This window comes from Microcebus murinus, chromosome 1 (genome assembly GCF_040939455.1).
Source record: "Microcebus murinus isolate Inina chromosome 1, M.murinus_Inina_mat1.0, whole genome shotgun sequence".
Classification (NCBI taxonomy): Eukaryota; Metazoa; Chordata; class Mammalia; order Primates; family Cheirogaleidae; genus Microcebus; species Microcebus murinus.
The window spans coordinates 273,191-296,206 of record NC_134104.1 but is presented as its reverse complement, the minus strand read 5'-3'; the positions used below and the strand labels follow the sequence as shown (position 1 = coordinate 296,206).

At 53.3% G+C, this 23,016-nt stretch overlaps 1 protein-coding gene across 3 annotated transcripts in view; it reads left to right on the top strand.

The window, feature by feature from the left end:
- Nucleotides 1-23,016, top strand: part of PCNT (pericentrin) — a 115,222-nt gene that overhangs the window by 50,388 nt on the left and 41,818 nt on the right. For 2 of the 3 annotated variants that reach the window (XM_012780083.3, XM_012780079.3), the window contains exons 15-25: nucleotides 5,603-5,749; nucleotides 9,651-9,802; nucleotides 13,005-13,156; nucleotides 13,823-14,055; nucleotides 14,488-14,650; nucleotides 15,232-15,444; nucleotides 18,402-18,434; nucleotides 20,743-20,972; nucleotides 21,426-21,542; nucleotides 21,646-21,669; nucleotides 22,380-22,583. In XM_012780083.3, coding sequence (XP_012635537.2) covers nucleotides 5,603-5,749; nucleotides 9,651-9,802; nucleotides 13,005-13,156; nucleotides 13,823-14,055; nucleotides 14,488-14,650; nucleotides 15,232-15,444; nucleotides 18,402-18,434; nucleotides 20,743-20,972; nucleotides 21,426-21,542; nucleotides 21,646-21,669; nucleotides 22,380-22,583 — 1,668 coding nt within the window. The remainder of the gene's footprint in view (nucleotides 1-5,602; nucleotides 5,750-9,650; nucleotides 9,803-13,004; nucleotides 13,157-13,822; nucleotides 14,056-14,487; nucleotides 14,651-15,231; nucleotides 15,445-18,401; nucleotides 18,435-20,742; nucleotides 20,973-21,425; nucleotides 21,543-21,645; nucleotides 21,670-22,379; nucleotides 22,584-23,016) is intronic. The other variant, XM_012780084.3, reaches the window with a different exon arrangement.

The following is a 23,016-nucleotide window of genomic DNA, read 5'->3' as shown; positions in this document are numbered from 1 at the left end:
TTAGATAAGAAAACCAAATTTATTCAGACCTTGATATTTGAAAATATTAGGAGAACCTGTGGTCGGCTTAGATGTATTCCAAGTGTCTTTAATTCATTATCCGTTGGATGTGTTTCACCCTCACCTCAGTCTTCTTTGTGCAGTCCCACTTTCTGATTCTCCAGGCATGTGCATTTTCTTAATGATTAAAATGTACAACGTCTTCTTGTAATTCTATGCATTTTTTAGAAAAACCGGAGAATAATTTTTTTAAAACGTCCTTTCTGTATTGTCATTCCCATTTAGAGCGTGGTAACCGAGACAGCTTTATTCCAGGGTGGGAACAGGCATGACCGTCAGTGAAGGAGCCTGTGGGGTGCAGGGTGGGGCCTCCTTGCAGGCTGAGGGGGTGGCCCAGGGACACACTGGCCCAGCTGTCCTGGAGGTCGTGGGCCTGTGAGAGCGGGTGCTCGCTGCACTCCCGATGCAGGGCCGTGCAGACAGAGCAGGGCCTGGAGTCCCTGCCCCCCCTCGGGCAAGAGGTCAGGGCGGCCCCCCATGGGTCACGAGAGTGTGCTTGAGGCCCTGCGCGGCCACTGTCTTGCCACACTCTAGTCATCTCGGTGCACGTGTGTCTCTGTGAACTGCCTCGAAACCCTTCCTGAAACACAGGGAGGCTTGAGGAACGTGATAAGCTGAGCTTCCAGCTGCAGAGGGGCCTGATGCTGTCTGCTGGGGGCCTCTAGGCCCACACGGGAAGGGGCGCAGCGTCTGCCCACGCTGACCGTTCCTGTCCGGGTTCTGTGTGCGCCTGCCCGCCGCCCTCTGGTGGCCTGGGAGGCTCAGGTCACGGAGGAAGAGAGATGGCGTGGCCCGCTGGGCCGTGCTCCTGAGTGTAGGGAGTATGTTAGGCTTCTGTGAAATATTTTTGCCTAAACAAAGCGCCCTGTGGCTCAGAAAAGTTTTCAAAGAGCCACTCATCTCAGCCTCCGAGCTCTGGCATGTCTTGCTGGGCGAGCACAGGGCTGCCGGGGTCCTGCAGGCGGGTGCTGAGGGCACACATGGCACACACATGGGCCAGGCCCCGGGAAGCCCGCCCACCACGGTTGTTTGCAGCTCTGCTGCCAATTCTGATTTATCGTGGGCACTGTGGGGTTGCCCTTTCCTGGGTGTTGATGTTTTTCTTTTCTTCCTGGTTCCTTGGCCTTAGTCCTGTCAGTCTGTGGTGCCGGCTGGCATCAGGGTCCTTGAATCGCTGATGTTCTGTGGTTGGCAGGCACGGGCCGGCACCCTGCTCACCTCCTTCCCTGGGCTGCGTCTTCCTTCCTAGCTGTGGGGGGTGCGGACCCTCCCGGCGCCACTTCCTCTGGTGGTTGGGGTACAAATGAGGTAATCAAAGTACTTCAGAGACTTTGTAGTGTGTCACAGAAACGGCATTAAATCTATTTCAGGAGAGAAATTTTATAAAAGTGACTGTGTTCATAATTCAGAAATGGTCTTCAGAACTTGAGGGTGTGACAGTGCTGTTCCATGTCAGTTCTGTTTTCTGAGTGTGGCGATTCAGGTGAGAGTCCTGAGCCCACCTGTCGTCTCCGGCAAGTCCCAAAGGGATTGCCTGCCAGTCCCTCGCACCCTTCCCCCGTGTGCTGTCATGTTTGTTGAAGGTGCAGGGCAGAGGTGCTCTCTGGTGTCAGAGCACCCATGTGTTCATAGCGCTTTGGGAAGGCGCCGGCTGGGTGGTGGGAGTCCAGCTCCCTGCGCTCTGGCGGAGTTGGAGGAGGAGAGGCAGGCTCGGCCCTGCCACCTACAGGCCTGCCAGGGGCTGCACTTCTTGCTGTGCTTTCCCACCTGCAAAGAAAATTTTCTTTTCTTTTAAATTTCAGAATATTACAGGGGTACAAATATTTTGGTTCCATGAATTGCTTTTGTGCAATTTGAGTCAAAGTTATAAGTGTGCCCATTACCCATATAGTGTGCATTGTACCCCCAAATTTTATTTTCAATTAATTTTTAATATGCAGAGTTAAAACATAGAATAATTTCATTGCTTTGGAAACTGAGCTTTTTCTGGGTAGCTTTTCGTCTTGCATTTTCATATTTAAATTTGCTACTTAAAGTACTTTTTCTGCTAAGAAACTATTATCAGATATCTTAGATCCAAGAAAAGTTTGATTCTAGAACATTTTCACTGCCTCAGAAAGAAACCCCTTCCCCGATTGCAGTTGCTTCTCATCCTCCCTTCCCCTCCCCCAGTCCCTGGGAACCTCCAATGTACTTTCTGTCTCTGGATTTTCCTTTTCTGGACATTTTATATAAGTGGAATCACACAACATGTGCCATTCTGTGCCTGGTGTCTCTTGCTGAGCATGATTTCTGGGCTCATTCACATCACGCTGTGTGTCAGTACTGGGCACTTGTCGTCTGTGTGTCCGTCCTTTTGCTCCCCTCTTCCTCCGTCACCACCTGCATTTCACCTTGACTTCCTTGGTGTTTATTTTACTGTGCCGTAGCCCACCTTATCCACAGGGCTGTGTCCTGAGACCCCCGGTGCCTGGAACCAGGGGTGGTGCTGAGCTCGCCCTGTTATCACTGTGTGCACACATGCTTGGGGTGGACTCTCGCCTCTCCCCGTGAAGGAGCACGTGGAGCTGCTCTTGGGCAGCTTCTCTGTTCCTGCGCTTGGAGACCGTGGATGACAAAGGGGAGGGTGACTGGGACACAAGTGCGGTTGCCCTGACAGTTGGTCTCATCACCCGGATGGCTGCCGAGAGACTGGCAGGTGTGCAGCACAGGGGGATGAGCGGACAGAGGGGTCATTCACGTCCCCTTCCTGGCTGGGTGACGTAGATGTCACCACGATGTTCGGAATGGCACACAATTGAAAACTTATGAATTGCTTATTTGTGGAATTTTTCATTTAATATTTTCAGACTGAAGTTGACCACAGGTAACTGAAACTGCAGAAATGAAACTACAAATAAGGAGGGACTACTGTTTACTTTTTTGAGAGGTTTTTTTCTTAGTGCTTTCCCTGGGCATTACAGCAAATACTTTATAACAGTCTGGTTTAGATTAATGCCATCTTAATTTTATTTTAATTTATGTTTTAGAGACAGAGTCTTGCTCTGTCGCCCAGGCTGGAATGCAGGGCTGTGACCACAGCTCACTGCAGCCTCAAAGTCCTCCTGGGCTCAAGTTTCCTCCCCCCTTGGCCTCCTAAAGCATTGTGGTTACAGGTGTGAGCCACTTTGGCCGCAACTTAATTTTAATCGTTTACAAAGCGATTTGCCTATGTAGCTTCATTCCCTCTTCCCTCCTTTGTGCTAATATTGTCATGCAAAGTACGTCTTTGTGTATTCTATGCTCATTGTTTTGTGTAGTTGTCTTTTAAATCAGATAGGAGAAAAAAGAGTTACACAAAGCACAATTATTTTATCTCATATGTCTATCTGTATAGTTACCTCTGTTGGTACTCTGATATCTTCCTGTGGATTCAGGTTACTACCTAGGGTTGTTTTATTTCAGCCTGAAGGACTCCCCTTTAGTGTTCCTTACAGGACAGGTTTGCTAGTGATGCATTTTTTCAGTTTTTGTTTTTTGGGGACTGTCTTAATTTTGCCTTCATTTAAAAAAAGTTTTTAAATTTTTTTTATGGGGACAGGGTCTCAATATGTTGCCTAGGCTGATCTTGAACTCCTCACCTCAGGTGATCCTCCCTTGTCGGCCTCCCAAAGTGCTGGAGTTACAGGTGTGAGCCACCACACCTGGTCTCCTTTTCAGTTTTTTTTTTTTTTTTTTTTTTTTTGAGACAGAGTCTCGCTTTGTTGCCCAGGCTAGAGTGAGTGCCGTAGCGTCAGCCTAGCTCACAGCAACCTCAAACTCCTGGCTCAAGCAATCCTCCTGCCTCAGCCTCCCAAGTAGCTGGGACTACAGGCATTCGCCACCATGCCCGGCTAATTTTTTTTTTTTTTTGTATATATTAGTTGGCCAATTAATTTCTTTCTATTTATAGTAGAGACGGGTCTCGCTCTTGCTCAGGCTGGTTTCGAACTCCTGACCTTGAGCAATCCGCCCGCCTCGGCCTCCCAGAGAGCTAGGATTACAGGCGTGAGCCACCGCGCCCGGCCTCCTTTTCAGTTTTGAAAGATGATGTCCTGGAAATAGAATTCCTGGTGTGCAGTCTTTTTGTTCAGTCCTTGGTATGTGCTGCCCCATCTGAGCTCTGGCTTCTGATGCAAGTCAGCTGATGGCCTCACCGAGGGTACAGTGGGTGAGTCGCTCCTCTCAAGATTCTGTCTTTCAAAAGTTTGATCATGATGTGTGTAGGTTTCAGGATCTCTTTTTTGAGCTTATCCTACTTAGAGTTCACTGAGCTTCTTGTATGTGTAGATTAATATTTCTCCAACAAATTTGAGAAATTTTTGGCCATTCTATCTTCAAGTATTCTTTCTTCCCCTTTCCTGCTCTCTCTCCTTCCAGGACTCCTGCCATGTGTGTATAGGTTGGCTCGAGGGCGCTCCACAGGCCTCTACTTATTTTTCTTCATTTTTCTTTCTATCCCCGGAGTGGATAATCTTAACTGACCTGTCTTCAAGTTTGCTGATTCTTTATTCTGCTTACTTGAATCTGCATTGGGGCCCCCAGTGAACTTTTTATTTCAGTCATTGTGCTGTTCAGCTCCTGAATATCCAGCTAGTTCTGTTTTATCACTTTTATTTCTTCCCTGAGGGGCTGTGTCTGTGGGTGATGCCTTCAGTTTGCAGCTCTGCATTAGCGTCCGCTTCCTGCTCGTGCAGAGCGGCCAGGGCAGTGAGAAGTGGGTGCCGGGGCCTCCTTAGCCTCTCCTGGCATGGATGCTGCCCCACACATGCTTGTGCCTTCTAGATCCCTAGAGTATGTTGGAGCTTTCCAAAGCCTCCTGTGGACATCTCATTCTCTGGTGTTTCTTTCTCAGTTTTTTGGTCAGCCTCTTAGTATCCCAGCTGGTGTCTCCATCTCAGGCAGCGTTGTCTTCAGCAGACCAGCTGGAGAGAGAGTTGTTGGCATGGAGTGAATTCCGACCCTGGTTGCACAAGACCAGCCCTGAGAAGGGGGTGCTTGGAGTCCGTTCTGTCCCCCACCAGTGGCTACTGGTTTTTAGGACTGCCACAGAGACTGGAGAGGAGGGGTGGGATTGGGCCGGTTCAGTCACCCCAAGTCTCATTGTTCTGACAGAGAAAGAGGCTTTATCTTTTAAAACGGAAAGAGCCTAGGTTTCTAAAAACCTTGGATTTTTTTGGTCATAATCCCCTTAAAATGATGAATTTCCTAGTCTGTTGGAGATGACCCAAGGCACTGGGGAAAGGTAGCGAGCTGTTTGCCACACAGAGCTGTCGCCAGTGCGAGCTTCTGCCCCGTTTGGTGTGCCGTCCCCAAAAGGAGAATTTCTCTTACATTGTCCATAAGCTCACTTGAGGCCGTGTTTGCCCCAGTCAGCAACCTTGGTCTGTTTTTCCCGACTCTTGATATGTGTGGGGCTTGATGAATATTGGCTGAATGTGCTGAGTTCTAACTCACAGCAGAGAAATGGAATAAGCATGATTATCTAGCTTAATGGTATTTGTGTTAACGTTAATGTGTACAGGGTGAATTTGAAAGCGAAAAGAAAGCTGCTTTGCATGCAAAGCAGGAGGCGTGTAGACCTGAGAGCGAGCAGGCACAGGCTCTCTGCCGAAAGGAGAAAGAATCTTTGTCCCTGCAGCTTCAGGAGAAGGATGCCCAAATCCGGCAGGTATGTACCATGCGCCCTTTCTTCATTATTGCTGGTTTTTTTGATGGTAAGTGATGTGTAACATAAAATTGATAATTTAACCATTTTCAAGTGTACATTTAGCGTCATTAAGCATGTTCGCAGTGTTACTGAAACTCTGTCCCTGTCAAATAAGAATTGCCACTTTCTGTGTCCAGGGTTGTGACCACTCGGGGCCTCACGTAAGTGGAATCGCACAGGACTTGTCCTTCTCTGACTGGTTTCCCTTAGTGTAATGTCCTCAGGGTGTGTCCAGGCTGTGGCCTGTGTTGGAATTTCATTCCATTTTATGGCTGAGTAATATTCCCTGGTGTGTACAGACCCACATTTTGTTTATTTCTTTTCTTTTCTTTTTTTTTTTTGAGACAGAGTCTCACTTTGTTGCCCAGGCTAGAGTGAGTGCCGTGGCGTCAGCCTGGCTCACAGCAACCTCAATCTCCGGGGCTCAGCAATCCTACTGCCTCAGCCTCCCGAGTAGCTGGGACTACAGGCATGTGCCACCATGCCCGGCTAATTTTTTGTATATATATTTTTAGTTGGTCAATTAATTTATTTCTATTTTTGGTAGAGACGGGGTCTCGCTCTTGCTCAGGCTGGTTTCGAACTCCTGACCTTGAGCAATCCGCCCGCCTCGGCCTCCCAAAGTGCTAGGATTACAGGCGTGAGCCACCACGCCCGGCCCATTTTGTTTATTTCTTATCATTGATGGACATTGAGGTTGTTTCCACCTTTTGGATATTGCGAATAATGTGGCCATGAACATTGGTGTACAAGTATCTGTTTGATTGCTGCTTTTTAATTTTTTTTGGTATGTATCTAGGAATGGAATTGCTGAACCATGTAGTAACTCTGTGTGTTTTTTTGTTTTTGTTTTTCTTTTTTGAGACAGAGTCTCACTTTGTTGCCCAGGCTAGAGTGAGTGCCATGGCATCAGCGTAGCTCACAGTAACCTCAATCTTTGCCCACCTCGGCCTCCCAGAGTGCTAGGATTACAGGCGTGAGCCACCGTGTCCTGCCCTATAACTCTGTATTTTAACTGTTTGAGGAACCACCAAACTGTTTTCCACGGTGACTGCAATATTTTACTTTCCTACCTGCAGTGCCAAGGGTCTAGTTTCTCCATATCCTCACCAACATTTGTTATTTTTTGTTTTTATGGTCATAGACATCCTGGGGGTGTGAGATGTGGTATCTTGTCGTTTTGATTTACATTTCCCTCATGATTAGTGACGACAAACATCTTTTTAGGTGCTTGTTGGCCATTTGTTTATCATCTTTGGAGAAATGTCTATTCGACTCCTTTGCCCATTCTTGAACTGGGTTGTTTGGATTTTGCTGTTAAGTTGTCCTGTATTACTTTGAAGGTACAGATGTGTTTCCCCACTGTTTTAGAGACAGTCTCACTGTGTAGGTCTGTCAGCGCAGTGCGGGCGCTGTGACTCGGGTCTCGCAGCCCACTGGGTGGGAGCTTTCCAGAACAGGAACTGGAGGCGTCCTTCGCCTGTGACTCGTGCAGGGCGCTGTGCCGAGCGCTGCAGAGCCTTCTCGTTTCCACACAGTTCTTTCCTGCCCACTGTACAGATGCCTCAGATACCACTGTCCAGGAGAGGTTCTGTGACTTTCCCAAAATGCCATGGTGATGGAGCGGCAGAGTGTTTTGGTAGGACAGGGATTGCTGTCTCCCAAAGGGCCAGGGCAGTAGGCAGACGCCCCTCCTGTGCCGGGGTGGGGGCGTGGCAGGAGCCTGGGGCGAGAAAGGTCTAGGTGGAGCCCTGCAGCCTCTCTGAGGCCTGGCGGGCGTTCTGTGAGGGAGAAAGGGCCTTTCCAAATGTTTCCTAAATGTTTTCTTCAAAGTAACAGGCAGTTCTTCTATGATACAATATACACATTCCTAATAAGCTTCCTATTCCATAAAAAACACAAAAACTAACATAGTTCATGGGCCCAATAGAGTTAAAAGTATCCCACTCAAATCCATGCAATTTTATAACTGAAGTACCAAGAAAAATAGTATCAGTTCTAATGAAAGTATTAGCACAGTTAAAAATAAATGTTAAATTCCGAACTAACAAATTATAAATCCGACATAGTGATTTACCTTTGAACAGTGGGGTGATAGTTTGCTGGAGGGATGCGGGAGGGTGTGGCCTGGTGGGCGTGTCCAGGCTGTGGTGTTCTGCACGTGTAGTGGGCAGGCTCGTGGCCGGCCTGGGTGTCAGCGCTCCCAGGTGCTCTCTAGACAGAGTCGGCCGTCGTCGCGGTGGCCCCTGCTGGCCCCCAGCCACGGGGCCTGTCCACCAAGGGCCGGCCCGGGCGTGAGCTGCGGTGCGGCCTGGTCCACAGTGCAGCCCGTACACCATGCACTGCCCACGCCAGCCTCGAGCTGTCAGGCACAGCGTCTGTGTGCTGCAGCATTTCGGGATGGACTGTTCATCTTCTGTGTCTCTTGGTTACTTTTTGGTCATTATTTGCCATCTTGAAACTTGAAATTCCCTATTTGTTCCATTTTCTTTAATTTTCCCAGCCTGTGTGTCTCAGTCTGAGTTAGCTAGTGGTCTTTATAGAATCTGTATTTTCCTGTTTTTATTCTGAGGACACCATTGAATCCGTGTTTACAGTCAGCTTCCAGTCCCTGTAATGAAGGGATTGCAAAATCATACTCTTCTCTCTCCTCTGGTGTGTCACCGTCTTGCACTTTCTAACATCCTTGTCTGTCCTCCCACCCTGCACAGCTGCTCTCCCTCATCCTAGAGGTCGTGGTGGGGGCTTCTCTGTCCCCATCCCTGTGCTGCCCCCGCCGTGGTCCCTGAGGAGGAGTGTGACCTCAGCCACACTCTGCCAGGGCAGCTGGTGCTGCCAGGACACTGCAGGTGTTGGTTCATTCTGTTCTTAGAGAGAAGTAGGTAAGAAGGGTCTTTGTCTGCCTGGCAACTAATGTTTGCTGTGAGTGCCAGATACAGTGATTTTATTTTGAATTATTATTTGTGAGATGAATCTCTGGTGAGTCTGCCCCTGTCCTCCCCTGGTGGCAGGTGTGGGCTCGGGTTGTTTATTCCTTTTTTGTAAGTGACGAATAATGGAGAAAAAACCACATTAATAATTTTTGCCTTTGGGCTAGGTGTGATGGCTCACGCCTGTAACCCTAGCACTCTGGGAGGCCAAGGCGGGTGGATTGTTTGAGCTCAGAAGTTCAAGACCAGCCTGAGCAAGAGCAAGACCCTGTCTCTACTAAAAATACAAAGAAATTAATTGGCCAACTAAAGCTATATAGAAAAAATTAGCCGGGCATGGTGGTGCATACCTGTAGTCCCAGCCACTTGGGAGGCTGAGGCAGAAGGATTGCTTGAGTCCAGGAGTTTGAGGTTGCTGTAAGCTAGGCTGATGCCACAGCACTCTAGCCCAGGCAACAGAGTGAGACTCTGTCTATAAACAAACAAATAAATAAATATTTTTGCCTTTAATCACCACCTTGTTCACCTTTCTCCATATTCTTACTAAATGTGCAGACTTTACAAGCTGAAAATATTGAAAGTTGAGGAGCGCACGTATGTGCCATCATAAAGCTGAAAAATGTTAAGTCAAACCGTTTAAAGTTGGGAACTGTCTGTACTCATGAAAGTTATGTTGAAAGTCCCCTACAGTCATTTATTTTTAAGTAAATTGTTTGAGTGTTGTTTTGTTTTTTGAGACAGGGTCTCCCTCTGTCACCCGGGCTGGAGTGCAGTGGCGTCATCACAGCTCACTGCAGCCTCAGACTCCTGGGCTCCAGCGATCCTTCTGCCTCTGTCCCCTGAGTAGCTGGGACTGCAGGCATGTTACACTACGCCTGGCATATTTTTAACTAAATGGTTTTAACTAAAGCTTGAAAAAATTTTCTCAATAGCTGGAAGAACAAGTTTTATCCTTAAGCCAGAAGGTAGAAGAGAGCCATTCTGAACTGGAGATGCTGCAGCAAAGGCGTGACAGGGAAAACCAGGAAGGCGAGAACCTCATCTCCATGCTCAAGGCCGACGCCGACCTGTCTCACAGCGAAAGGTCAGTGTGTCCTTGTCAGCCGCGATGGCGCTCTGCAGTCCTCGGTGTGCCTGAACCTCCCCCTCCCCGGTGTCGGGGTCCCCACGACTTGTCTTCATCCCTCACGCAGGCGCACGTCCGCGGCTCACAGAAAGGCAGCTGCCCGCTGGTGGGCGCTGTGCGCCTGCTGTGTGGAACTTGCGTGTGCCTCTGAGACTGGCCCATGAGGTCGCCATAGCCAGATCCCTTCATTTCTCCACTGTGGAGGCTCACGTGTGGGTGTCGCAGCCCCACTGGAGGACGCCATGTGTCCTGACACACCCATGCATGTCTGGGGCTCACCTGTGCACGGGGACCTGCCGACGGGCGGTCCTGGGTTGGCACGGGCGTTTGCTCACCACATTGCTGTACTGTCTCCTCTGGGAGCTGCGTAGCCCAGGCCTGTGTTTTCCTCGGGGACCCGTCTCCCCCATTGAGTGTGAGGTCCTGTGTATCCTGGGGCTGGTCCTGAGCACCCCTCCCCTGCGGTTTGATGCTGCGTCGTGGATCCAGCTGTCCCTCTGTCCTGGAGGAGGTCTTATTTAAGACAACAGTTTCCCACTTTGACCCACGCAGGGTTTCTCCTGTGTTGCCGTGTTCTGCAGCTTTGCTTTCTGTGCATGCCCAGAGTGTGCCTGCAGTTGTTTGTGTCTGATGTCGGGAGATTCTCTGGCTTTGACCTGTCTGGCAGAGCAGTTGGCTCAGCTCCATGTTGGAAACCGCAGTTTCCCCCACGTGCGCCTGTCCTCTCCAGGTGCACCTGTCCTCCCCAGGTGTGCCTGTCTTCCCCGGATGCGTGTGTCCCCCCTGCAGGTGCGCGTGTCCCCCAGGGGTGCCTGTCCTACTTAGGTGTGCCTGTCCTCCCTGCAGGTGTGTGTGTCCTCCCCAGGTGCTTCCATCCTCCTTAGGTGCGCGTGTCCTCCCCAGGTGTGCCTGTCCTCCCTGCAGGTGCGTGTATCCTCCCCAGGTGTGCTTGTCCCCTCCAGGTGCCCTTGTCCTCCCTGCAGGTGTGCGTGTCTCCCCAGGTGCATCTGTCCTCCCCAGGTGCGCTTGTCCTCTCCAGGTGTGTGTGTCCTCCCCAGGTGCGCTAGTCCCCTCTAGGTGCGCGTGTCCCCCCCAGGTGCACGTGTCCCCCAGGTGCGCCTGTGCCCCCCAGGTGCTCCTGTCCCCCCCAGGTGTGAGTGTCCCCACAGGTGGGCCTGTGCCCCCCAAGGTGCGCGTGTCCCCCGCAGGTGCGCCTCTCCCCCTCCAGGTGCGTGTGTCCCCCCCAGATGCTCGTGTCTCCCCCAGATGCACCTGTCCCCTCCAGGTGTGCTTGTCCCCCCCAGGTGCGCCTGTCCCCCCCCAGGTGCGCGTGTCCTCCCCAGCTGCACGTGTCCTCCCTCCAGGTGCGCGTGTCCTCCCTAGGTGTGCCTGCACTCCCCAGGTGCTTCTATCCTCCCCAGGTGGGCGTGTCCCCCCAGATGCTTGTGTCCCTCCTGGTGTGCGTGTCCTCCCCAGGTGCGTGTGTCCCCTCCAGGTGTGTGTGTCCCCTCCAGGCACGCGTGTCCTCCCCCCTGGTGTGCGTGTCCTCCCTGCAGGTGCTCCTGTCCTTTCCAGGTGCATGTGTCCTCCCCAGGTGCGCCTCTCCTCTCTGTAGGTGAGGTTGCTGGGGCAGGTCTTTCTCTGGACTCCTGCTGTTTTTGTCAGCTTGTCTCCCCTCAGTATCTCCTGGGTTTGTTCTACGTCCTGGACCTGCTGGGTTTTATTTCCCCCTGAACCCCGGTGGGTGGAGACACCTGCCCCACATGCGCAGCCATCAGGGCCGTGAGAAACCAGGTTGGGGGTAACGAGACTCACTCAGTCCCCAGCTTAGTTTGCGGGGTGTGAGTGTTTTTAGCATCCTGCGGTTTCCTGTCCTTGTGGACAGGGTCTCTCTGTAGGTCTCTTCGTTATTTTCATAAAGTTTTATACTTCCTTCATGAAGATCTCACATGCATTTTCTAGCCCTGGTCTGTAGAGGCCTTGAGTGTCCCAAGTCATTTTGGGATATGGCGGCGCCGGTGGCCCTGGGCATGGGGGATGCCTGGGGTGCACAGTGCTGGAGAGCAGGCAGCATGGCCAGGCACGTTCTCCATTGGGCCCCTGCCTGTGTCTGCCCACACGAGGCCACCTAGCAGGGTCTGGGGTCTGGCTCTCGGCCATCAGTAGAGGGGTGAGTAGGAGGGAGGGATGGGCCACGTGGGCTGCATAGCAGGTTGTCCTCAGGGGAGTCACCAAGCCATGGACAGAGGCGTCCTGGCAGGGCAGTTGGCTCCAGAATATGCAGAGGGCCCGGTTCAGGGACTTCTGATCCTGGGACCAGAAAGGCCAGAAAGCATTCCAAACTCTGCACGTTCATCGATGCCAGAGAGGTGGGGAGATGTGCTTTCTCCTCAGGGCTGTGCTGCAGGGGCCTAGGCAGCTGAGCTTTCGTGTGCACACATGTGTCAGCATGACTCTGGATTTCTGGACAAACATCTTGTAAAACAACAGTCGAGCAGCCGTGTTCTGAGCTGAGCAGAACGCCCCAGAGGAGCCGATGAGCTCAAGCTGCAGGTGCCCCATAGCATGCTGGCCCCAGGACACGCTTTAGCTACTAAGATGACGTCTTTTAAAAATAACAAGCAGGGCCGGGCACGGTGGCTCACGCTGTAATCCTAGCACTCTGGGAGGCTGAGGTGGGCGGATTGCTTGAGCTCCGGAGTTCAAGACCAGCCTGAGCAAGAGTGAGACCATGACTCTACTATAAATAGAAATAAATTAGCCAAAACAACTAAAAATAGAAAAAAATTAGCCAGGCATGGTGGCATGTACCTGTAGTCCCAGCTACTCGGGAGGCTGAGGCAGGAGGATCGCTTGGGCCCAGGAGTTGGAGGTTGCTGTCAGCTAGGCTGACGCCATGGCACTCTGGCCCAGGCAAAACAGTAGACTCTGTCTCAAAAAAAAAAAAAGTAAAAATAACAAGCAGCAGCAGGGAGTCTGTTCCCCTTCCAGCACCACTGGAGCCAGCTCCGAAGGGCTCCTGCTCGTCACAGCTTCTCGAGGGTCCGTGTCTCTGGCCCTCCCTGTTCAGGTGTCTCCATGCTCCGAGGCACATGCTCTTGTCCTGGCCTTGCTGGGGGAGGGGCTTCCACAGGCGTGTGACTGGACTTCCCTGTGCTAGGCGGGCTCTCCAGGACGCCCTGAGGAGGCTGCTGGCTTTGTTTGGAGAGACCCTGAAGGCAGCTGTCGCCCTGAGGAGTCAGATTGGAGAGCGCGTGGGGCTCTGCCTGGATGATGCAGGCGCCGCAGGTGCAGACCAGGCTCTGCCAGCAGGTGAGTGTGCCAGGCCCCTGCCCTGTGCCCGTGGGCCCTGCTGTGGGCTAGGTGCTCCGTGAGGGCAGCCGCACTGGGGTGCTCTTGGGAGCTGCCTTCCCCTTTCTGTTGTCAAAACTGCAGAGGGGTTTCCGCCTAGGTCTAGCTGCTCGCCACACAGAGAGCCAGTTTTTGAGCCAGGGATTGCCTAGGAAGAAAGGAATTTTTAAAATATGAAAGGTTGGAAGAATGAGGAATCAGCCTCGAATCCGTCTCCCTGACTGAGGGAGAATATGAGCTCTGGAGGAGTGGCCGGGGACGCCGGGGCAGGCTGTGAGGGTGGCGAGTCTCGGTGTCGGAGTCTGTCCAGGGCCTGCAGAAATTCCGCCACTTCTGGGAAAACTCAGGTCCCGTTGTTAGTCGAAAGTTTCAGGGTTCTGGCCACAAGCTCTGCCGGCCTGAGAGCCTAAACCACGCAAGGAGAGGTCATGAAGCCCGGAGGGTCGTTAGAACTTGTTTGTAGCGGGTCAGGGTTCCCGCCAACCCCTAGAGAAGGCTGAGCACCGTCCACGGTGGCTTGCTCCGGGCGCTGCTGTACCCTGCTTAGGTTGTGGTTCTCAGCTGATGATGTCATGGCACACGCGTGCTCACTCAGCGGTGTGCGTCGTGTCCGTGTGCTGTTTGCAGCTCCGACGCTTGACGAGTCGTGGTCTGACGCGGCCCTGCTGGAGGTGGACAGGACTGTGTCTGAGTGTGCGGAGATGTCCTCCGCGGCCGAGGTCAGCAGCCACGTGCGTGAGAGCTTCCTGATGAGCCCCGACAGCGCGCTGGGGTGCGAGCAGACAGTCAGGAGAGTCTACCAGAGCCTGGGCCTCGCCGTGGATGGCCTCCTGGAGATGGTGCTGGACTCCACCAGGCAGGTGAGGCCGGAGGCGTGTGGAGAGGTGAACAGACCAGATAGTCAACGACCTAATGGCATGGGGGACGCCGGCCCTGTTGCGACGGCCATGCATGCTGCTGGCCGTCCGCGTAGCGTCCCAGGGCTCTCCCCAGCTGTGCAGCCTGCCAGGCTGCGCAGTTGCTGTCCTGAGTTCTCAGGTTGACTTGACCTCTCAGCCCTGACTGGGCTCATGCCAGGAGGAGAAGGCCCAGGAGGGACAGGCCTCTCTGCTTGCCGTGGCCTGTGGCGTCCGTAGGGGGGCTGAGGCCCCTCTAGTCCTATCGCCTTGCCCTGGCCTCGCCTGTAGGGACGGCCCAAGGGGCCTGGGGCTGGATGGAGAGTTGTGCTGATAACTGTGCAAGCTTTGGCTATGTTTGACATGCAGTTATGATTTTCAAATGTTTTTTAACAGCTGGAGGAGGCACGACAAATTCATTCTCGTTTTGAAAAAGAATTCAGTTGTAAAAATGAGGAGACGGCGCAGGTCGTCAGGAAGCACCAGGAGTTGTTGGCGTGCTGGGAGGAGCAGAGCGCGGCCAAGGCCGGGCTGGAGCTGGAGCTGCACACGGCTGAGGGTGAGCGGCACCTGCTGGGCTCCGGGCGCCTGGAATGGGATTTTGAAAAGCAAAACATAAACGTAAAATAACACGGATGCGTGAGGTGCCGGTGATTTTCTGCAGTGAAACAGTTGCAATTGGGAAGAAGGGGTGGCTCTGGGGAGTCAGCGCTGCCCTTGGGCTCCTGGTATAGACAGGCACTGGGTGTCACGTGTGGCGGGGGAGGCTCACACGTCCACCTGCCAGGGGAGTGCTGGCCGGGCCTTCCAAGCAGGCACCTCATCTCTGCCTGCGACCCTCAGGTTCCGGGCAGGCAGCTTACCTGGGGTCTCCGCTTGGGGCTCTGTGGCAGGCAGGCAGGGCTCGGCAGCCTTGACGCTGCGGGGGCTCTGACACAGCTCTGCACAGGCCTGGCCTTGTCTGGTCTCCCCTCCGCTGGGGTCAGGCCTCTGTCTGCTCCTCCAGGGGCTGCAACGGCACTATCAACGCTTGACACTTAGCCCCAGGTCCCTGGGCAGACGCCTGTCCCCGCAGGACAGTGGCCTTTGTACCTCTTGCTGCTCTGGGAGTCACCTCTGTCTGGCTGGTGTCCCCTGCAGGCATCCTTGAGGGGCTGAAGGTGGAGAAAGCGGACCTGCAGGAGGCGCTGGGCCGGAAGGAGGAGTCGGAGCGGGACCTTGTCTTGGAGCTGGAGGGCCTGCGGCAGCAGCTGGGGCAGGCGGCCCGGGAGCAGGCGTCGCTAAAGGAGGAGTACGCCCTCCTGTGGAGCCAGAAGGAAGCTTCCGCTGTGCAGGCGGAGGAGAGAGAGGCAGGTGAGGAGCCCGTGTCTGCAGGGGCACGGCAGTGGCCTATCCCGGCTTGTGTGGAAGCCGGCCTTCCCGGAGGGTGAGAATGTGAAGACAAGGGCACCCCTTCCTCAGGAGGGATCCTCGCCTGAGACACCGGCTCTGGTGAGGCTGTGAGGGACCAAGTGCGGCTCGCTCGCTCGTCCGCTGCCTATTTAGAGGCGGCCACCGTCCTTGTCGGCGCCTGCATGGTGGGAAGAACCTGGGGGAGGAGCAGCTGTGAGGACACCGGGAACAAGGCCACTTTCAAAGTTTATTCACAAAAACAAGGGGTCTAATGTCAACCCTAATTAGGGAAACGTGCAGTTTTAGCAAAAGTAGTCAGTATATCTTCAGACTTTTAGATATTTTAGTCTTAAAAATATTTAAAATGAAAATGGTCAAAACATAAGAAACTTAAAACAGTGAGTTTGCAGGTGGCCGCGTGGCGCGTGCGCGGCCTGCCGTGTCCCGGCCACCCTGGGAGGGGCCTTGCGTCTCTGCCGCCTCTCCAGACGGAGAGTCCTTGGGGAGCCTGCACTTCGTGTCAGAGCCTCGGCGCTGTGCACACACCCACTGACGCAGAAAATCCCATGTTTGTTCTCAGAGTTCTTCATTCTTTTTAATTTTCTCTGTGACAAAACACTAGCTTTTGGTTTTGTTGGTCTTCTCCCTTCTCTGTCCTGCTGCGCTGATCTCTGCCTTGCTGTTCCCGCCGCCCACTCCCGCACCACGCCAGGGTGCAAGCGCCTCTGCGCCCTCCTGCCGCGGGCAGTCGGTGCGCGTCACCTGTGCTCCTGGTCACTGGCCTGTGGCGCTTGCACTGACATCAAGTCCCACAGCTGTGATTCCTGTGACCCTGGGGCGTCCTGTGGTGAAGCCTCGTTCCTGTCCAGGGCGCCGGAACCCTGCCCCAGGCTCCCCTTGCTCCCTTTCCCTGCCACGCCCCTCGGTCCTGCTTGCAGATCTGATAGGGATTTCTGTGGCAATATTGGCCTGGCTTTTCCCCTTGTGTGTCTTTATTAGTCCCTCTGTCTTCAGTCTTTTTACTTTTAGTGGTGTCTCTCACAGATGCTGTGTTGGCTTTTTTTTTTTGAGACAGAGTCTCACTTTGTTGCCTAGGCTAGAGTGAGTGCCGTGGCGTCAGCCTAGCTCACAGCAACCTCAAATTCCTGGGCTCAAGTGATCCTCCTGCCTCAGCCTCCCGAGTAGCTAGGACTACAGGCATGTGCCACCACACCCGGCTAATTTTTTCTATATGTATTAGTTGGCCAATGAATTTCTTTCTATTTATAGTAGAGACGGGGTCTTGCTCTTGTTCAGGCTGGTTTTGAACTCCTGACCTCGAGCAATCCGCCCGCCTCGGCCTCCTAGAGTGCTAGGGTTACAGGCGTGAGCCACCGTGCCCAGCCTGTGCTGACTTTTTAAAAGCCCATCCACGAGTGTCTTCTCGTCCGTTCAGCCACGTCTGTCCGCGGTGCCTGTAGCCCTGGGACCTGCGCTTGCCCATCTCTGTGTTTCCTCCGCCCCACGCCCGCCCTGCGTCCCCTCACCGCCCTCTGCCCCACACGTGCTGTTCTGCCACAGCCTCTGCCTGACATGCACGGCTGCAGGCGCATCCCCTGTGCCCTCTGGACGCGGTGCTGCCAGAGGGGCTGTTTGGGGAAACCCGTCTGTGGCCGTGAGTGTCGGGAAGTCATGGCTGGACACACAGCGCTAGGTTCTGTCTCCTTTCCCTGAACGCTTCCAGGCTGTGAGCCGTCCTTTTCCTGCGCCTTTGGCTTTTTGTGGGTGTCCCTGACGCCTCCTCCCACGCTGTGCCTGGCACTGTCCAGGCGAGTTCTCTGCCCCACACTCGTTGAGTCTGAGCTCTGGGATCTTGTTTTGTTGGCCGTTGTTTCTCCAGAGGCTTCTCTCTGCCTGCCTTTTGTGTCCCTGTGGGGCACTCCTGATGGGCCGGCCCTCCCAGCGGCGACCTTCCCTGTGCAGGGCCCGGAGCCACGTCTCAGCCGGCGGGCAGGCGGGCACCCCGTCGGTGGGACCACCTGGCGCCTTGCTGCTGTGAGCACTGGGATGTCCAGTCTCTGCCCCTCTTCAGAGCTGGCACTTGAGACAGACGTGGGACCTGCCGGACCTCTAAGTGGCCTTGCGTGGCACCCGTGACCTGGGCTCTGCTCATGGAGCTGGGCACAGCTGCCTCCTGCATCTGTCTCTGGTGCCCCTGTAGTGAGCTTGGCCCAGCAGGGAGCTGGCAGGTGGATGCAGGCCCTGGGTGTCCACACTGGTGCCCCTTGCAGGGCTGGGTCCTGGTCCCAGGGCCGCAGCAGGGGTTTGCACCGCATTCCTGCAGGGCAGATGCCTGGTGTGGCGGGAGTGGGTCTCATGGCCCTTCCTGGTCTCAGGCCAGCATCTCCTTCGCTTTGTTCTGTCACTGGGACATTCTCATCATTTCTCTGGGGTCCTCTTGGTTTGCTCTCACTCTGACATTTATAACCTGCCTCAGTTTCTCACTCTGTGCTCCTTTCCTTCCCCTCACCCTGGCCCTGTGGCTCCGTGCTCCCATTTGGGGCATGTTCTTGCCCCTTTCACGCTGATGGTGGCCCCCGCCATGGCCTCCCCGTGGGGTCCTGGGGCCGTCGATCCACTCCCCAGGAGTCTCCAGCCCGGCCTCTGCCTCTCCTGGCGCCTCTAGCTGTGCGGTGTGTTCCGCACTGTCGTTGGGGCAGTGCTGCCTGTCGAGTCTGTTTCGTCTCCTTTAAAAATTGCTACTAAAGCCTGCGAGAGGCAGTACCCACACAGCACAGGTGGGTGGCGTCGGGGAGACACAGGAGTTTCAGGGTTGTCGGTGGCAGCATCGAGGGAGCCCTGCGTTTCTGATTTGCGCGTTCTGGGTCACGCGTCCCTCTGCCCGCGCCTCAGCAAACGCTGTGTGCTTTCGTTCCTAGGCACGCCTGCCACTGCAGCACACGAGGATCCAGGTTTGTGAAACAAACAGTGATTTCTGCATGGTGTGTGTGTGTTTGCGTTAGATTCTGCAAATTATTTACTAAAGAGGAAAAGTACTCGAGAGCTTTTGTGGCAAACTGTTAAAATCAAACTATAATATTCAATATTAATTCATAAAAATTGGCAAAGTTGTTCTATTTTAATGCTGTAGCAAAATGCAAGCATTTCTCTAACCGTGTTCACAACAGTTGCTAAGCTGTGCTGTTTTTGTAGGAACTGATGTTTTGTGGCATTATGGTTGTTCAGTGCTGGGTCACTGCTCTGGGCCTCCTGGGGGTGTCCAGGGGTCCCGGGATCCACTGCAGCCCCTGCCTGGTCTAAGCCCCCAGAGGCCCAGCATGCTGAGCCTGGCGCCTCGTGCGGCCCCGAGGGTGGTTGTGTCTGTGCCGGGGGAGCCTGTCTGGCCGGGGAGCGCTGACTGGGACTGCACGCGGCCTAGGGCCCTTGTCAGTCTCAGAGATTGCGGGCGCGGTGTCACAGCTGCACGTGCCCGGCTCATTTACCGCAGCTGCTGGCTTATTGGCATGAAGATGTATTGAGAATGTTACGCATTCTATGGTAAGGATAGCTTGTCTTAAAGGACTGACAATTTTTAAAAATAAAAATGATCAAATTTTGAAAGCTAGTGAAATGTAAATAAAAATTTATGAATTTAAATTTCAGTTTTGAGGTGGTTTGAACAGTTCAGGGCTCAGCAGCAGCAAGCCCTTTCTCTCAGGACCTCGTTCCTCTGTGGCTTCAGCTGGCCTGGGCTGTCCAGAACACCTGGGCACTGTGTAGCCGGCAGGTTGGTGGAAGCGCTCTCTGGGCGCCACAAGCTTGGGCTCTGGCGAGGCCGTCCTCTCCTTCTGAGACGGTGCCTTGCACACGGAGCTCCCCAGAGGGGAGGACAGCTGGGTCCTCCTGTGGCAGAGGCAGGAGGGCCCCCTCCCCAAAGCCCTTTTTCTAAGCGTTAAGCCCAGCCGTGCGGGTGGAGCCCTCTCGGCCTAAGCACCTCTTAATGGCCTCACCTCCAAGACCATCATGTTGGCAACTAGATTTGAACACTCGCTTTGCAGGAGAGAGAAGTTTACACTGTAGCACCCATTTAGTTTTAGATTTGCTTTTGACTTACCAATTGCTTACACACTTTTCTCCAAGCCATGCCAGCCCTGGGTATTCGGTGCTGTGAATGGATCTGCCGTGAGCCTCTACCCTGGGTGTAGCTGAGATTGTGTTCACGTGGGTGGAGGTTTGAAGCTACAGTTCTCTGTATCAGAGAATATATGTGAAGATATAATCCCTAGAAAATTACCTGATATGTTACTTGAGAGCACCTACACATATTCTTCTCAGGCTTTAAATATTATTTCTTTTAGCTAATTTTCATTGAAAAGACATACATTGGGCTGGGCATGGTGGCTCATGCCTGTAATCCTAGCTCTCTGGGAAACCAAGGTGGGTGGATCGTTTGAGCTCAGGAGTTCAAAACCAGCCTGAGCAAGAGCGAGGCCCTGTCTCTACTAAAAATACAAAGAAATTAATTGGCTAACTAGAAATATATAGAAAAATTTAGCCAGGCATAGTGGCACATGCCTGTAGTCCCAGCTACTAGGGAGGCTGAGGCAGGAGGATCACTTGAGCCCAGGAGTATGAGGTTGCTGTGAGCTAGGCTGACGCTATGGCATTCTAGCCCCAGCAACAGAGTGAGACTCCGTCTCTAAAAAAAAAAAAGAAGACATATTTTTTATTTTTTCAAAAGTAATTTGAGCTGGATGTGGTGGTACGCGCCTGTGATCCCAGGACTTTGGGAGGCTGAGACGGGAGGCTCATTTGAGCCCAGGAGTTGGAGGCTGCAGTGAGCTATGATTGTGGCACTTACTCCAGCCTGGCAATGGGGCAAGACCCTGTCTTTAAAAATAAAAAAAGTAATTTATTTAACTTTATTTTCAGTGGGTATTTGATTGAATCGTGGACATGCCAGGATGCAGGCTTGGTGCATGGTAGATGTGGGCTTGCGCTGGCTCTGGGGCACAGGGGCACCCCCGGGACTGTTGCATCACTGTATGGTCTCAGGAAGGGGAGGGGGCGTGGAAGCGCCCTGCGCTCCAGCCCTGCGCACCAGGGTGGCTGGACGTGGCTCTGCTCCTTCCCAGGCCCCACAGCGTGCCCCGTGGAGATCGGGGTCTCTTCTGTGTAGCACCACCATCAGAAACGCATGTGTGCTGCTCCCTGCCTGATTCAGGTGCAGCCTCTGGGGTGTGCAGGTTTCCTCCACCTCTGCTTTCTTTGCATCGTTAGCACTTCTCAAGGAAGTGGAATGTCTGACCAGGGAGCAGTTGGAGACGAGGAAGCAGTCTGAGAAGGACCGCGCAGCCCTGCTCTCCCAGATGAAGGTTCTGGAGTGCGAGCTGGAGGAGCAGCTCTCTCAGCATCAAGGCTGCGCCCGGCAGGCCGAGGAGATCACCGCCCTGAAGCAGCAGATGGCTTCTCTGGACAAGCACTTGCGGAACCAGAGGCATTTCATGGATGTAAGGATTTTGAGTAATACGTTTTATTTGCATCACCAGAAGTCATTGTAGCATGACCTTCTTTAGGTCATTAAATAAGCTTCTGGGACGTGACACTGGGGACGAGTCTCCAACTCTCCACTTCTGCTCTCTTGGCTGGCACAGCGGACATCGCCCACATTTGGTGGGGAGGCTTCTGAGGGATGCCCTTGCCACGTCCAGGCCCACGCTCTTCCCTGCAGCCCCGAGAGGATCCTGGGTGGTCGGGTTGTGCCCTGCGTCCTGGGAGGCGTCTGTGCAGGGCTGTGCCTTTTGGATGTTGCCGTCTGTTCTTGCCGCGTCTTGTCTTCTGTCCTCAGGGCTCGAGATGTTGTCAGTGTTTCACAGCTGCTTCTGTGTTGCTGGGCGGGTGGCGTGTGCAGCCTGCCACACACGCCCCCCAGCTTGCTCCTGACATGCCACCTCTTGTCCCAGGAGCAGGCCGCCGAGCGGGAGCACGAGCGCGAGGAGTTCCAGCAGGAGATCCGGAGGCTGGAGGCGCAGCTCTGCCAGGCAGCCAGGCCACAGCCCCAGGGCCTCCTCGACAGCCCCGTAAGCAAGCCCGCCACCCACCGGGCCTGGGGGAGCCCTTGTCTGCAGTGTTTTTAAGCTCTAACTTTCTTCGCATTTTTGCCTTTCATGTGCGGGACAACAGCAGCACGCAGGACTGGATGAAGAGGTAAGGACAGGCAGCCCCGCCTCTGCGCTGTCCCGATGCCCTCTCGGCCACGTTGGGGGCCGTCTGCACCGTCTGCTCCCTGCTGGTCCTTCTTGCTTGGGGCTGCAGTCATGGCTTCCTCTCATCAGAGATAGCTCTAATGGTTTGCTTATGCTTTTTTAATTAAACTCATTCTGGGGTCACAGTGGGCTCACACACACTTGTGAGTAGGCCTCAGACCCTGTGCCTGTGCCCAGTTCCAGTGGGGGCCTCTCGGCCCTGGTGCTCCCTGCCTGCAGGGCTGTGCCCGGCCCGACCCGGCCTCACTGGACCCTGGCAGCCGCTCACCTGTCCTCTGTTTTTGTAACTCACAAATGGAATCTTTCCTGTGTTACCTTCTGGGACTAGTGATTTCCACTGCATCTGAATCCCTGGAGACTCATCCAGGTTGCTGTGTGTATCCGTAGTTTGTTCTTTTTTGTTTTTGAGTACTCCTTTCTATTAAAATAAATTTTATTTTACTGGCAAGTTTTGTATTATAAAGAGAATACTGTTAGTAATACAGCTCTATCATATCTTTCCTTAGGTTTCACTGCAAACCTAGGTCTAGAGAAATGTGTAGAATGTCCATTTTCTCCGCTGTCAGTTGTATTGTGTACTTTTTAATTTGGAAGATATATATTTTTTTTAAATAGCCTGTTGTATTTCTTAAGAATTTTTTGTTGTTTTAGGTGGAATTGTTACAACAGAAGTTGAGAGAAAAATCAGATGGATTTAATGAATTGGTTATAAAGAAAGAGTTGGCAGATAGACAAGTGCTAATCCAGGAAGAAGAAATTAAACGTCTGGAAGAGATGAATGCCAACACCAGGAGAGAAGTGGTCCGGCTCCAGGAAGAATTGGAGAAACAGAAAAAAATTGTTATAGAATTACAAGTAAAGTGGGGCGTCCAGGCACTGCGGCGTGGGCATGAGGTGGGGGCGGGTCTGCTTGTCTGCTCACTTGGGCTGCAGAGCCTGTGCCAGAAACAGAAGAGCAGACGGGCCTGGTGATTGGCTGGTGGGTTTGCTGTGACTTCGCTGGAGAGACTGGCTGTTATTTACCATAGTAGGATTTTGTACAGATTTTATACCAGTTCTTTATGTCTCAAGAACTCTGAATTTTTCTTTTCCTTTTCTCTTTTTTTTCTGAGACAAAGCTTTACTCTGTTGCCCAGGCTAGAGTTTTGTGGCATCAGCCTAGCTCACAGCAACCTCAAACTCCTGGGCTCAAGCGATCCTCCTGCGTACGCCCCCCTGAGTAGCTGGGACTATAGGCATGCGCCACCACATCTGCCTAATTTTTCTATTTTTTGTAGACATGAGGTCT